The sequence below is a fragment of the Cyprinus carpio genome, chromosome B3 (assembly GCF_018340385.1).
Source record: "Cyprinus carpio isolate SPL01 chromosome B3, ASM1834038v1, whole genome shotgun sequence".
NCBI lineage: Eukaryota > Metazoa > Chordata > Actinopteri > Cypriniformes > Cyprinidae > Cyprinus > Cyprinus carpio.
In genome coordinates, this window is record NC_056599.1 from 29,147,261 (window position 1) to 29,159,803 (window position 12,543).

At 35.4% G+C, this 12,543-nt stretch overlaps 1 protein-coding gene across 3 annotated transcripts in view; it reads left to right on the forward strand.

The window, feature by feature from the left end:
* Positions 1-6,697, forward strand: part of LOC109049422 (growth factor receptor-bound protein 2) — a 41,550-nt gene extending 34,853 nt beyond the window's left edge. For all 3 annotated transcript variants that reach the window (XM_042720628.1, XM_042720630.1, XM_042720629.1), the window contains 3 exons: positions 1,144-1,266; positions 2,215-2,383; positions 4,951-6,697. In XM_042720628.1, the coding sequence (XP_042576562.1) occupies positions 1,144-1,266; positions 2,215-2,383; positions 4,951-5,136 (478 nt within the window). In that variant the 3' untranslated portion in view covers positions 5,137-6,697. The remainder of the gene's footprint in view (positions 1-1,143; positions 1,267-2,214; positions 2,384-4,950) is intronic.
* The last annotated feature ends 5,846 nt before the right edge of the window (positions 6,698-12,543 follow it).

A 12,543-nucleotide genomic window follows, 5' to 3' on the forward strand; every position in this document is an offset into this window, starting at 1 on the left:
CTTCTTTCAAAAACATTAAAAATAGTAATGTTTCCAAACTTTTGGTCGGTACTGTATATCATTTTTATATTTTAGTTTATTATTTTTAATCCACTGGAATTAATTGGGGGGGGGGTGACTTTATGAATGAGCAGTAATTATGACATCAGATCTCATTAATGAAACAAGCAAAACCGTAAATTATTTTTGTAAAACTATTTTTACATTTTAAATCGTGTTTAATTCAAATACAACAATTAGGTTTTTTATGCATGTTTTAGTTTATCATTTATAATGCACTTTTTTATATCAAGACTTTGTGATAGTAAATATGAAATTGAATCTCATTAATGAAACAAGCAGAATTTGTAAACTGTTAGTCATTTGCAAAACTATTCTGACATTTAAATCTTGTTTAAATGAAATGCACCAATTTATATTTGTTATTTATATTTGTTATTTTAATTCTAATTTTTTATTTTGGTCTGTAATTTCTATCTGTTAATCATTTATAAACTATTCTTACATTTAAATCTAGTTTAATAAAATGAAGCTATTTTTTAATATATGATTTTATGTGAGTGTGTGCATATTCTTATGTGTGTGTGAGCAGTGTTGTGTCTGTGTATATTTTTTATTATAGCACAGTGTTATTGAACTTTGGATTTGTCAGCAGTTTCTCTTCTCTCCAGTAAATAAAGGCCTTCGGTTGTCAGATGTGCTTAACCCAGTTCCCCTCACCCTGCACACATCCACAAACACAGCCAGCCTTAGTGAATTTGACTTCAAATTTTAATTTCATTCAGTAAGCACATATATTGTTGGATGGTTAGCTTGTAACCAGCTTTCTTTTTTTCACATTTTTGCATGTTTTTGTTCACGGAGAAGCTGTAATGAAGTTGATTGTCTGTGCTCATCTTTGCCAGGGTTAATTGCTCTCTTGGCTTTCCATCAGACAGAAAACTGGCATCTCATTTTCCTAAGCTGCTACTCTCAGCCCCAGTGCTTTGCAAAAGATGTTTCCTCTTTCTGTTCATCCACACTTCTATGTAAATCAGTGAAAATCATCTTCAGCTGATGACTATCTGATCTCTGTCCTCAGTATCACTTATATAATATCGTGTCTTATATAATGGTAATGTTTATGTCGGCGTGTGTTCACAGGTGGTTCTTCGGGAGAATCCCCAGGGCCAGAGCGGAGGAGATCCTAAACAAACAGAGGCATGACGGAGCCTTCCTCATTAGAGAGAGCGAGAGCGCGCCTGGAGACTTCTCCCTGTCTGTCAAGTATGTTGACACACATTAAATCCACCTCTCCTTATTCCCAGAATAACTGCAGTGTGCACGGCAGGCTTCATCAAGTCAGAGTCCTCACCTTCCCTAGATCCAGCTCATGAGGCTAGAAGCGTTTACTTTCACAAAGAGAGTGCTTCAGGTTCTACACCAATGAACAACCACTTAAAACATCAAAAATTTAAACCATTTTTGTTCTCTGTCTCTCTATCTCTCTCGCTTTCTCTCTCTCTCTCTCTCCCCACACATATACACACACACATTATTCATCAAACTCCTGAAAAAAAAAAAATCTAATTCTTTAAAGCAGCACTACTGTTTATCAACACTGATACTAATAAGAAATGTTTCTTGAGCAGCAAATCAGCATATTAGAGTGATTTCTGAAGGATCATGTGACTCTGAAGACTGGAGTAATGATGCTGAAAATTCAGCTTTGCATCACAGGAATAAATTACATTTTAACATATATTCAAATGGACAACATTTATTTTAAATGATAATATTTCACAAGATTACAGTATTTACTGTATTTTTGACCAAATAAATACAGCCGTGGTGAACAAAAACTTGAACGCTTACTAACCCCAGACTTCTGTACAGTAATGTAGATACAAAGACAGGTAGCTTGAATGTCATCCTGCTCTCGTGTGAATCACATCTGTTCTCATCTCAATCAGTTCTCTGATAGTCATCAGGGCAATCACACATTTTATTCCCTGTCCGTCTCGCCTGTGTTTGCATACATGTGTTTATATGTGCTCTGTTCACTTATGTAACCAGACACCCCGTCTGCAACGTTTATTTATGAATCCTGGCACAGGAGGAGTTCATCATGTCTCTTTAGTATTAAATAAAGCTTGAAGTTGTCAGGCAGATTACACATATATAACACATGTAAGTGTTGTGCTTTTATTCAGGTCTTTTTTTGTTGTTGTTGAAGTTTGGCAATGATGTACAGCACTTCAAAGTGCTGCGTGACGGGGCTGGAAAGTACTTCCTGTGGGTCGTGAAGTTTAACTCTCTCAACGAGCTGGTGGACTATCACCGCACCACTTCCGTTTCCCGAAACCAACAGATCTTTCTACGAGACATCGAGCAGGTGCCTCAGGTCTGTATGCTGGTTTTTACCTTTGTAATCCTTAAAGTGTATGTGAATCACCATTAGCTACACGTTTACTTCAGGGCTCCAGACGGCGCCTAAAACGGTCGCAATTTGCGAGTGATATTTTTGCTGAGATCGCCACTGGCGACAATACAAATTGACATGTTATGATTTAAAAATTTGCATGTAATGCCTTTTTCCCTGCTTGTTTTGCAATCAAATCTTTTGTTATGTCGATGCGCATCAAAGTTTTAGTGGAAAAAAGCTTTTCAAAAAGTCCTCACCTCTGCCGAACGCCAGCGGTGATGCACACCTGCTAAAAGCAGCTCCAGTTGTGGCGGCATGAGAGAGATCGAAAATGACGGAGACGTGTGACGTAAAAGTGCAGAAAAGCAGTCTATTTCATGCACTTGAACAAACCACAACAGGTAAAGCTGTCAGCTGTGTGGAGTGTTAACAATTTTCGTTTACAATCGATACTAATATGGCTTCTTGTTATAAAGATGTTTATATCTATATGCTGTGTTGCGTTAACGCGCGAACTGCAAAATATTTGTAGCGTAATTACCGTCCAATAATCGCAGTAAGCTTTGTGCTTTAATACCTGAACTTCGAAACAAATTTTTTAAAGAAATTCAAACAATAAATACGATTTCGGCGCTCCTTAATGCGGCAGGCGCGATAGCTTTATCGCCTCAGTTCAAGCGGCACGTGAACCCATCAGATCTTCCTCTGCACTACTATAGTACGAAATAAACATCAAAAGGTATAATACAAGATAGCCTACTGCACAACTTACTGAAATGTTTCATATAATCGCTCATTCAGCATTTCAAACTGCGGAAAACGCGTAATGCTTGTAAACAATGCTATGTGACAATACATCTACTTCAGAATAACCATTCGGTGTCTATAAGCTCATCAGTCAGCTAGAAAAATAACTAGTTTTTTGCTAAATATATGCGCTATATTGCACATTCATATTTTTTACTTTACCTGTTGTCTACATAAGAAACGATGCAAGGAGCAAAAGATGAAATTCAACACCTCCTGTAAGATTGCATGTTACTAATGAAGAAAAACAGAATGGATGTGTGCATCTGACAACATTTAAAAGACGCATTGAGGAGGAGCCCAAAGTACTGACTGATGAGTTATGGTCCATGATATTGGCATATAATTGGTAATAAACAGTTCTTTGTGACTGCATATAATTCTCAGTTTGGAAAAGACATTCAGTGGCCACTTTAAGTGAAGCTTAGTTCCCAGGACATCTACAAGATGGATTCAAATGCTGATGCTGTAAGAGGAGGGGAGACATAAACACATGACAGTATGACTGAAATGTTGAAGTGTTAAATAAATAAAACCTGTTTATTCTGTGGCACCTAATATATATATAGAGGCGCCTAATTTTGTTTTTTATAGGAGCAAATTGCTCCTTAAATTGTTTGTTTATTTTTATTTTTTTATTTTTTTGTCTGGAGCCCTGACTTCTGTAATGTGACACTTCCTAGTGAAACAGAATATTTGGCCTAAGGGTCATCCGCAGAAAAGGAAAGTTTATTCACAGGAAGAGCAAGTTACTATGTTTTGATTAAAGATTCATTTGAATGTTTCTCTGGAATAGCCTGCACTAGAATAGTTGTTTACAGAAGCACTAGGAAAAAGGGCATGCTGTACACACTAAATGGAGCCGTAGAAAATATTTAAGAATTTTGATTTGTATTTATCAATTTATAAATAGTACATTTAATATTTTTTTATTATTTAAAAAAAATTGAAAGCTTGTGAAATGCCAAACAGGAGATTCTGTCAACATTTTGAAGTGATCAAATGAATAAACTGTTCAGTCACGGTCTCCTTTTTTTTTTTTTTTTTTTTTTTTCTTCATTTGTTTAGAACAATCCAGAACTGATTTGTGGAAATTAATCCAACATCCTTCTCAATGTTTTTGGTGGTTTTTTGGTGTTGGTGATATTTGTTTTTTATGTTCCATAGGTTCACTTATATAACCATTCAAATGTTTGCCATCAATAAGATTTTTTTTTTTTTTTAAGAAATCAATCCTTTTATTTAGCTAGGATGCATAAATTGATCAAAAGTGACAGCAAAGAAGACATATAAGTGATAAGTGCTTTTCTGCTCGTCAAAGAATGAATAGCTTTATATATATATATATATATATATATTATGTATTATGTATGTAATATATTGCGGTTTTCAACAGTATTAAGCAGCATAATTGTTTTATGTTATAATTGTACACTGATAATAATAAGAAATGTTTCTTGAGCAGCAAATCTGCATATTAGAATGATTTCTGAAGGATCATGTGACACTGAAGACTTATGCTGAGAATTCAGCTTTGCATCACAGGAATAAATTACATTTTAAAATATATTACAATAGAAAACCGTTATTTTAAATTGTAATAATATTTTGCAATATTACTATTTTTTTCTGTATTTTTAATCAAATAAATGCAGTCTTGGTGAGCATAAGAGACTTTGTACAGTAGTGTATGTCCTAAACCATGGTGTTATTTACACGTGTCTATTGTGCATCTGCAGCATCCAACATACGTGCAGGCCCTGTTCGACTTCGACCCTCAGGAGGACGGCGAGCTTGGCTTCAGACGCGGAGACTTCATTCAGGTCCTGGACAACTCTGACCCCAACTGGTGGAAGGGCGCCTGTCACAGCCAGACGGGCATGTTCCCACGCAACTACGTCACGCCTGTCAATCGGAACATGTAAAGGAAAATAAACCAAGCGATTAGTGAATAAATTGTAATTAACGGCCCCTCACATTCACATACAATCAGACTACCCTACATATCCCCGTCAACACCTGTAAAGTCCTGTGAAATTTAAAGCGGCACAGAGGAATGGAAATCATGACCGAAAACAAGGAGAGGGAAAAAAAAAAAAAAAAAAAAACGTAGCGGAGAGGCTGGATGTTTCCACCTCTGCCATGGTGCCCGGGCGAAACTATTATTCCTGAGAACCGTGATGTCTTCATGAACGCTTGCAGTCCAGACTGAGCTGTTAGGGCGAAGGAAAGGCTGAATCCTAGCATAGTAAAACACACATAAATTAAAACAACAATGATTCTGTCTGTAGATTCATCCTGCTGCTTCTGGCTTCTTTTCTAGTCTGCGAATAGAATTTTGTTTTTTTGTTGTTTTTTTTGTTCTTTTTGTTTTGGCTGCATGTTTAAATCTCTTTATAATAGTAAATCCTGAAGCTGTTTTTAAAAAGGAAAAAAAATATATATAAAAATGTAAGAGTAAGAACTTGCAAACGCATTGTACATCTGGGCTGTGGAAAAAAAAATCACTTATAGAGAGAATCCATTTTTTTAAGAATATATATATTATATATTTGTATGTGTCTTGTCTGTTCTACCTTTTCAACACACTTTTATTTTTTTTTCCAATTGTAAATTATGTTAATTTTTTGTGGAGGGCAGGTGAAACTGAGTAGCGCTGAGACGTGCTAATTTTCTGAGCATCTCAGATGTAACACCGTATTATTTTACGCATCATGTATTCCATTTGACATCATTCTTACTTGTTTTAGAACCAGTAGGGGAGCAGCTCCTTGGCGATAGCGATTCATCGCCGAGGAGCTTCCGATCGTGCAGGAGTTGATCTAATGTGAAAAACCAGTCGGCTAGCCACCATTTTAAGCCAATGTATTTATTGCAGCCACTTTTTATTTGTCTTGGGATGTGAATGTAGCCGATATCACTCACCTCACGAGGGACGTCAGATTGGAGAGCTGAACCCACAGTTGCATGATTTCAGAGACGCGTCTGTTCACGGCGTCCATGTTGAAAAGCTGTTCATGTAACTAAACGATTTAAAATCATGAGATTTGGTGTAGAAAAACTGGCGTATGCCAGCTAAGCCAGTAAGAAGTTAGAAACCAGAGAGTTTTGTTATATTTGAGTTGTCACATCGACTAATGTGATGCGTTCTGTTTGTTTTTTTGGTTTCTCTTACCTCTTTTGTCTTTTCAGTGTTGTGTGTTTTAGTTCTTATGTGTTTTGTTTCCTCCATGTGTATTATTTGACCCCCTTCTCTCTGGATTAGTGCCTTTTTCTCTGGTTTGTGACAGTGTCTTGGGCTTGCAGCTTTAGCCTGAGCATTGGGCTTGGTCAGACCCGCAGTGAGAAATCATGTCCTCTTTCTCCTCCAGAACACACCTGCACACAGTTGCTCCTATTTAAATCTCGCCTTTTTCTTAACCTTTTTTTTTTTTGCCTTTTTCTTTGTTTCTTTTGAATAAATAAAAAGAAAATTATAAAAGAAAACGTGTTGTGTCAGATACCTTATTTTGTGTGAATGTGTTTTTTCTAGCTTCATATCATATACTGCATTTTCCCTCTATGGTCAGTTTTTATGCCAGTGTAGGTTTAGGAGAGAAACAGTAAGTGCTACAGCACTTACTGTTGCTCTAAACATGCTTGCAAACTTAACATTTTCTGAATGTTTACTGGATGCTGATATACAGAAAATGACAGTGTTTTTTTTTTTTTACACACAAATAATACTGACACTCATATGGTTTACATCATATTAAAGGGTTAGTTCACCCAAAAATGAAAATAAGCCCATAAATTACTCACCCTCCAGTCATCCTATGTGTATATGACTTTCTTCTTTCAGACGAATCCAGTCGGAGTTATATTAAAAATTGTCTTTGATCTTTCAAGCTGTTTAATGGCACTCAGCGGGTGTTTTATGAATAATCTTGTTGGGGTTTTTTAATAATTGTCTTTGATCTTTATAGATGTTTAATGAGTGTCTCACGCGGCTCCGGGAGGTGAAAAAAGGGCTTCTATAGCGAATTTATGAAAAATATCCATATTCAAAATGTAAAGATCACTTTAATATAGCTTATGCTTACTGTTGTACATGAAAGCAGCTCCGGGAGGATGACGTATGACATAATTTTTTTTTAGGATTCGCCATATTCATATAAAGGAATAGTTAACCCAAAAACAAAATTAGCTGAAAATATACTCAGATGATTTTGTTTCTTCATCAGAAATTTGTATCATTATATCACTTGCTCACCAATGGATCCTCCTGAAGTGAATGGATGCCGTCAGTCCAAACAAGCAAAAAAGCTGCATGTTTGTAAGAAACAAATCCATCAAGACATTTTTAATATTTTCAACTGCTGCTTCTGGCTAAAAATATGATTGCTTTATTCATAATATTGCTTAATATTGACTTTTATAAATTGTCTCATCTGAATCAGGAAAGAAATTTGCACAGAACAAGCACTGTTATAAGCATAAACTGCACATAACAATTAAAAATGGATTCTGATGTGAAGACAACAGGGGATGGACTTTTTCACTGGTGTTATGGAATATAAACTCTTATTTTGGTTTAAAATGGTTTGAAGTTAAAATGCTGTATTGATGAATTTGTTACTTACTGCTTATTGTTTCACTTAATATTAATTGATGGACTAGAGTTGTGTAGATTATTGTGATGTTTTTATCAGCTGTTTGGACTCTCATTCTGACGGCACCCATTCACTGCAGAGGATCCATTGGTGAGCAAGTGATGTAATGATACATTTCTCCAAATCTGTTCTGATTAAGAAACAAACTCATCTACATCTTGGATGGAAAAAGCGAGCAAATGTTCAGCAAATTTTCATTTTTGGGTGAACCATCTTTTTAAATTTCAAGTGCGTCACTGTAATACTGTAATTTTTTGTGTAAAACAAAATTATGCTACAAGTTCTGCCAGTTATATTGAATCTGGAATTATCTTAAAGAACATGATATACTAATATTTGACAACCACAAAGTGCCACAATACTTTTTTTGTCTTCACTCTCAACAGTATTTTGAGTTTTTTATAGTTTAAAACCTTGTTTGTGAAATGCTCTGCTTGAAAAGTATAAAATAACAATCAATAAACAATCCAGGCTGCCTAGAATAATTTTAAATGAGACCATTGTTGTGCTTCGAAACAAAAATCACAGCCTTTAAAATGGATATTAATATATCTCTGGGGAAATATGGATATTAATATATAGCTTTGTTCGTCTTCGGAACACAATTTAAGATATTTTGGATGAAAACCGGGAGGCTTGTGACTGTCCCATAGACTGCCAAATAAATAACAGTGTCAAGGTCCATAAAAGGTATGAAAGTCGTCATCAGAATACTCCATCTGCCATCAGACGTGCAATCTGGGATATATGAAGCGACAGGAACACTGTTTGTAAGCGAAGAAAACAAAAATAACGACTTTATTCAACAATTCCTTTGTCAACAGTCTCCTCTGTGTCTCTCCATATCACTGTATGCTGCGTATGCTATATACATATAACCCAGATTGCACATCTGATGGCAGATGGAGTATTCTGCTCATTGAGAGTCCATGTTTATTTCTGTTCAACTTTATTCTCAGTTCATAAATCCATCACACAATACAACACATGCAACTGAGGTAAAAGAAGGCTTGAAGTCCAAAACTTGGAAACCACTGATTTAAAGCATACAGAGCAAATACAATGGTTCTCTATTACAAGGTCAATCATGTTCTTAATTATCCTGTCTCAATCACCCAAGATTATGCTAAATAAAAACATCCTAATTCTGAAAACAGAAACGTGATATTAGCACATTTCTTTACTGATTTTGTAGAAGTAGTGCATTACATTTGTGTTTCCATCAAGTTTGTATATTATAGTAGCTATGGCAATTTTAGGACAATCATTATGAAAACTAGCAAAAGTTTATGTCATTTTCCTCAGTTTATGTATTTCACGGTCAACTTCCTGTTTGATGCCTGCCCCGCCCACCTATATGATGTCACACCAATGAGGGCATCCCATTTTAACAAAGCGGTCATGTTCAGAAGCACTTGAACTTATGAAGACCTGTTCACTGCAGCACTTCTGCAGCTGCTGGCCATAATGAAAGGTTATTTCATCCTGGCTGGATAATTGCATACTTACTTCATGGAACCCCTCACTTCCTGCTGAGGGTGAAATACAGGGCATCTGTGATTCACACTATCTATATGGTGCTGTCACAGCCCTTCTGGCTATCTGGTTGGTTGGTTAAAGGAAGTTATCTGCGCTGCTATTAGATTTGTAAAACGGTTAAGCCAGTGAACTTTGCCGACAACAGCCATTTGACCTGCAGCCTTTCTGATTTTATGTGATGTCAGTGAGCTTTAATATAATTGTAGTGGATGTGTATGTTAAACTAAGCTTGTATAGCAATTGCTTCTCAGAATATACGTTGGTACGATAGACTGGGGAAGATCTGTGGTGTTCTTGAGCTGAACTCTTCTGAGAATAGTGATTAAAGTGGCTCGAAATGAACTGCCATTCTATGTATTGATTAAACTTCTAGGATGTCCTGCTTTGCCGGCCATTTATATGTCAGAAAGTCACCAGACTGAAGATCCAACGTGACAAATTAAAGCTCTAAAATCAGTTTTCAGAGTATTTGAGAAACATGGCGATAGTTAAAGCATTTTAAATCACACGTGTGCGGAGGATGACATGAAGTTTCAGGCTAAACGTTGACAATAAATGTGTGTTAGTGTCTAGAATGGGTCGACATGACCCACAAAAGCACAGAAAAGCCAAACTAAGTTCACAGTCTGCCTTTAAAAATAAGCAGCACATCTGAACTGAAGAGAAGGAGAGTCATCAATATACAGCCAGTAAAAGGAAAATTTAAACAGTTCTTTACAATGAAAAACCTACACTAACATTCAAAAGTTCAGGGGCGGTAGGATGTTTTTGATAGAAGTCTCGTGCTCACAAAGCCTGCATTTATTTGATCAAAAATGCATGAAAACAGTAATGTTGTGAAATGCTGTTACAATTTCAAATAACTATTTCTATCTTACTTCTCTTTGAGATGTAATTTATTCCTGTGATGCAAAGCTGTATTTTCAGCATCATTATCATTTTAATATGCTGATTTGCTGCTCAAGAAGCATTTATTATTATCAATGTTGAATACAGTTGGGATGCATAGTATCCATGACACTTTTTTCCAGGATTCTTTGATTAACACAAAGTTTAAAAGAACCGCATTTATTTTAAATATAATTATTTTGTAACATTGTAAATGTCTTTAATCTCACGTTTGGTCAATTTAAAGTGTACTTCCTGAATTAATGTATTCATTTCTTGTTTAATGATTATTTAAAAAAAAAAAAACTTTTTACTTGCAAAACTAATTTCACAACTTAGGCTTTCTTGGCTGATCTGAAATTTCACAAACCTTAAAAAGTAAAGATATATTAGATGATTATTTTTAGGGGTAGTGAGATGGAGTCACTGTCTCCTTCCTCCTGATAGCACGGGCTCCCTGTGCAGGACACACACAGATGTTAGGGTCACAGCAGGTGATGATCCAGTATCTTGGAAGGCAAAGTGTTCAAATGCAGTTTTCAAACTGTGTGATGTCATGATGTGAGACAAAGACAACCCTGTTGGTTTTTCCACCGCACCCGATGCAAATGTGTTCCAAAATGCAAACACTGATCTCTGGAACACTGACTTTCCATATCATACACATATTTATCTTACATGTCAGCTTGCCGTTCCTTTTGTTTCGCCACATCTCTTTCCTTCCAAAACAGTCGGATGATGGTAGGATGGAGGAAAAAATAAAAAATAAATGATGATGATATCTTTGGTGTTAACAAAAGAAAAAAATAAGCAATTTAGTCACCATCACGTGGTTTTAGTTTTTTTTTTTTTAGTTTTTTTTTAATTATTATTATTATTATTATTATATAGGCCCAATGTTCCCTCTAAGCTGCGCGCGCGCGCGGCCGCGCACTTCTTCCACCGCTGCCGCGCAGAAGAAATAATGTGCCGCGCACACGCATAAATGAGTTGGGAAAGCTATTTGCGAAAGCGAATGAATTGCAATGCTCGGGTAAACCGCTATAGATCTGATATCACGTTAAGAGTTAGAACCGGTGAATGCGGTTTACAGTTTCATAGAAAGGGAATGATGTGCGCCAAATGAGTCGCTGTTGAAACCGAATATTTTAATGGTTGCGTAGCCTACGAAATAGCTCAACTCGAGAGCCGACGCAAACGCAATGACATGTGAAATAAAACGTCATCATGTATTAAAGAGAGTGCTGGAAACAGCGGATGATGGGCACAGACACGGTAACAAAACTCAGAGACATTTACAGTCTCACAGGTGTAGTGTGCAAACTGTACATCATAGGGATGTTTAGATAGCTATAGAAGAATTGACGTTCACGTTTTTTTTTTTTTTTTTTTTTATATTTAACTTACAGATCTCAGTTTAAATGCTTCAGTTTCTATTCTATTCTATTCTATTCTATTCTATTCTATTCTATTCTATTCCATCAGTTTAAATGCCTCAGTTTGTTTTGATATTATATTATGTTAGGCCTATATTATTAACCTAATAAATAATTGACCTTGTTTTTTAATGGAGTCTCTGCTCATCAAGGATGTATTTATTTTATCGAAAATACAGAAGAAAAAACAGTAATATTGTGAAACATTATTGCAATTTCTAATATTGGTTTCCTGTTTTAATATACTTTAAAATATCATTTATTCCCGTGGAGCAAAGCTGAATTTTCAGCATCATTACTACAGCCTTCAGTGTCATATTATCCTTCAGAAATCATTCTAATCTGCTAATTTATTATCAGTGATGAATCTGTTGTGCTGCTTAATATTTTTACTTTTTTTTTTTTTTTGAACGTTTTACTTTTTTCTTTAATTCTTAGATTAATAAAAAAGTTAAAAAGAACAGCATTTATTCAAAATAGAAATCTTTTCTAAAAAATATGTCTTTATTATCACTTTTTATCCATTTAACACATTCTTGCTGAATAAAAGTATTAATTTCTTTAAAAAAAGAAAAGAAAAAAAATATTGACCACAAACATTTTAGTAGTGTATATTGTAACACAAAATTTCTATTTTGAATAAACACTGTCCTTTTTAACTTTTTATTTATCAAAGAATCCCGAAAAAATACCACAAGTCCCAAAAAAAAATATTATGCAGCACAACTGTTTCCAACATTGATTATAAATCAGCATATTAGAATGATTTGTGAAGGCTCATGTGACACCGAAGACTGGAGAAATGATGCTGAAAATT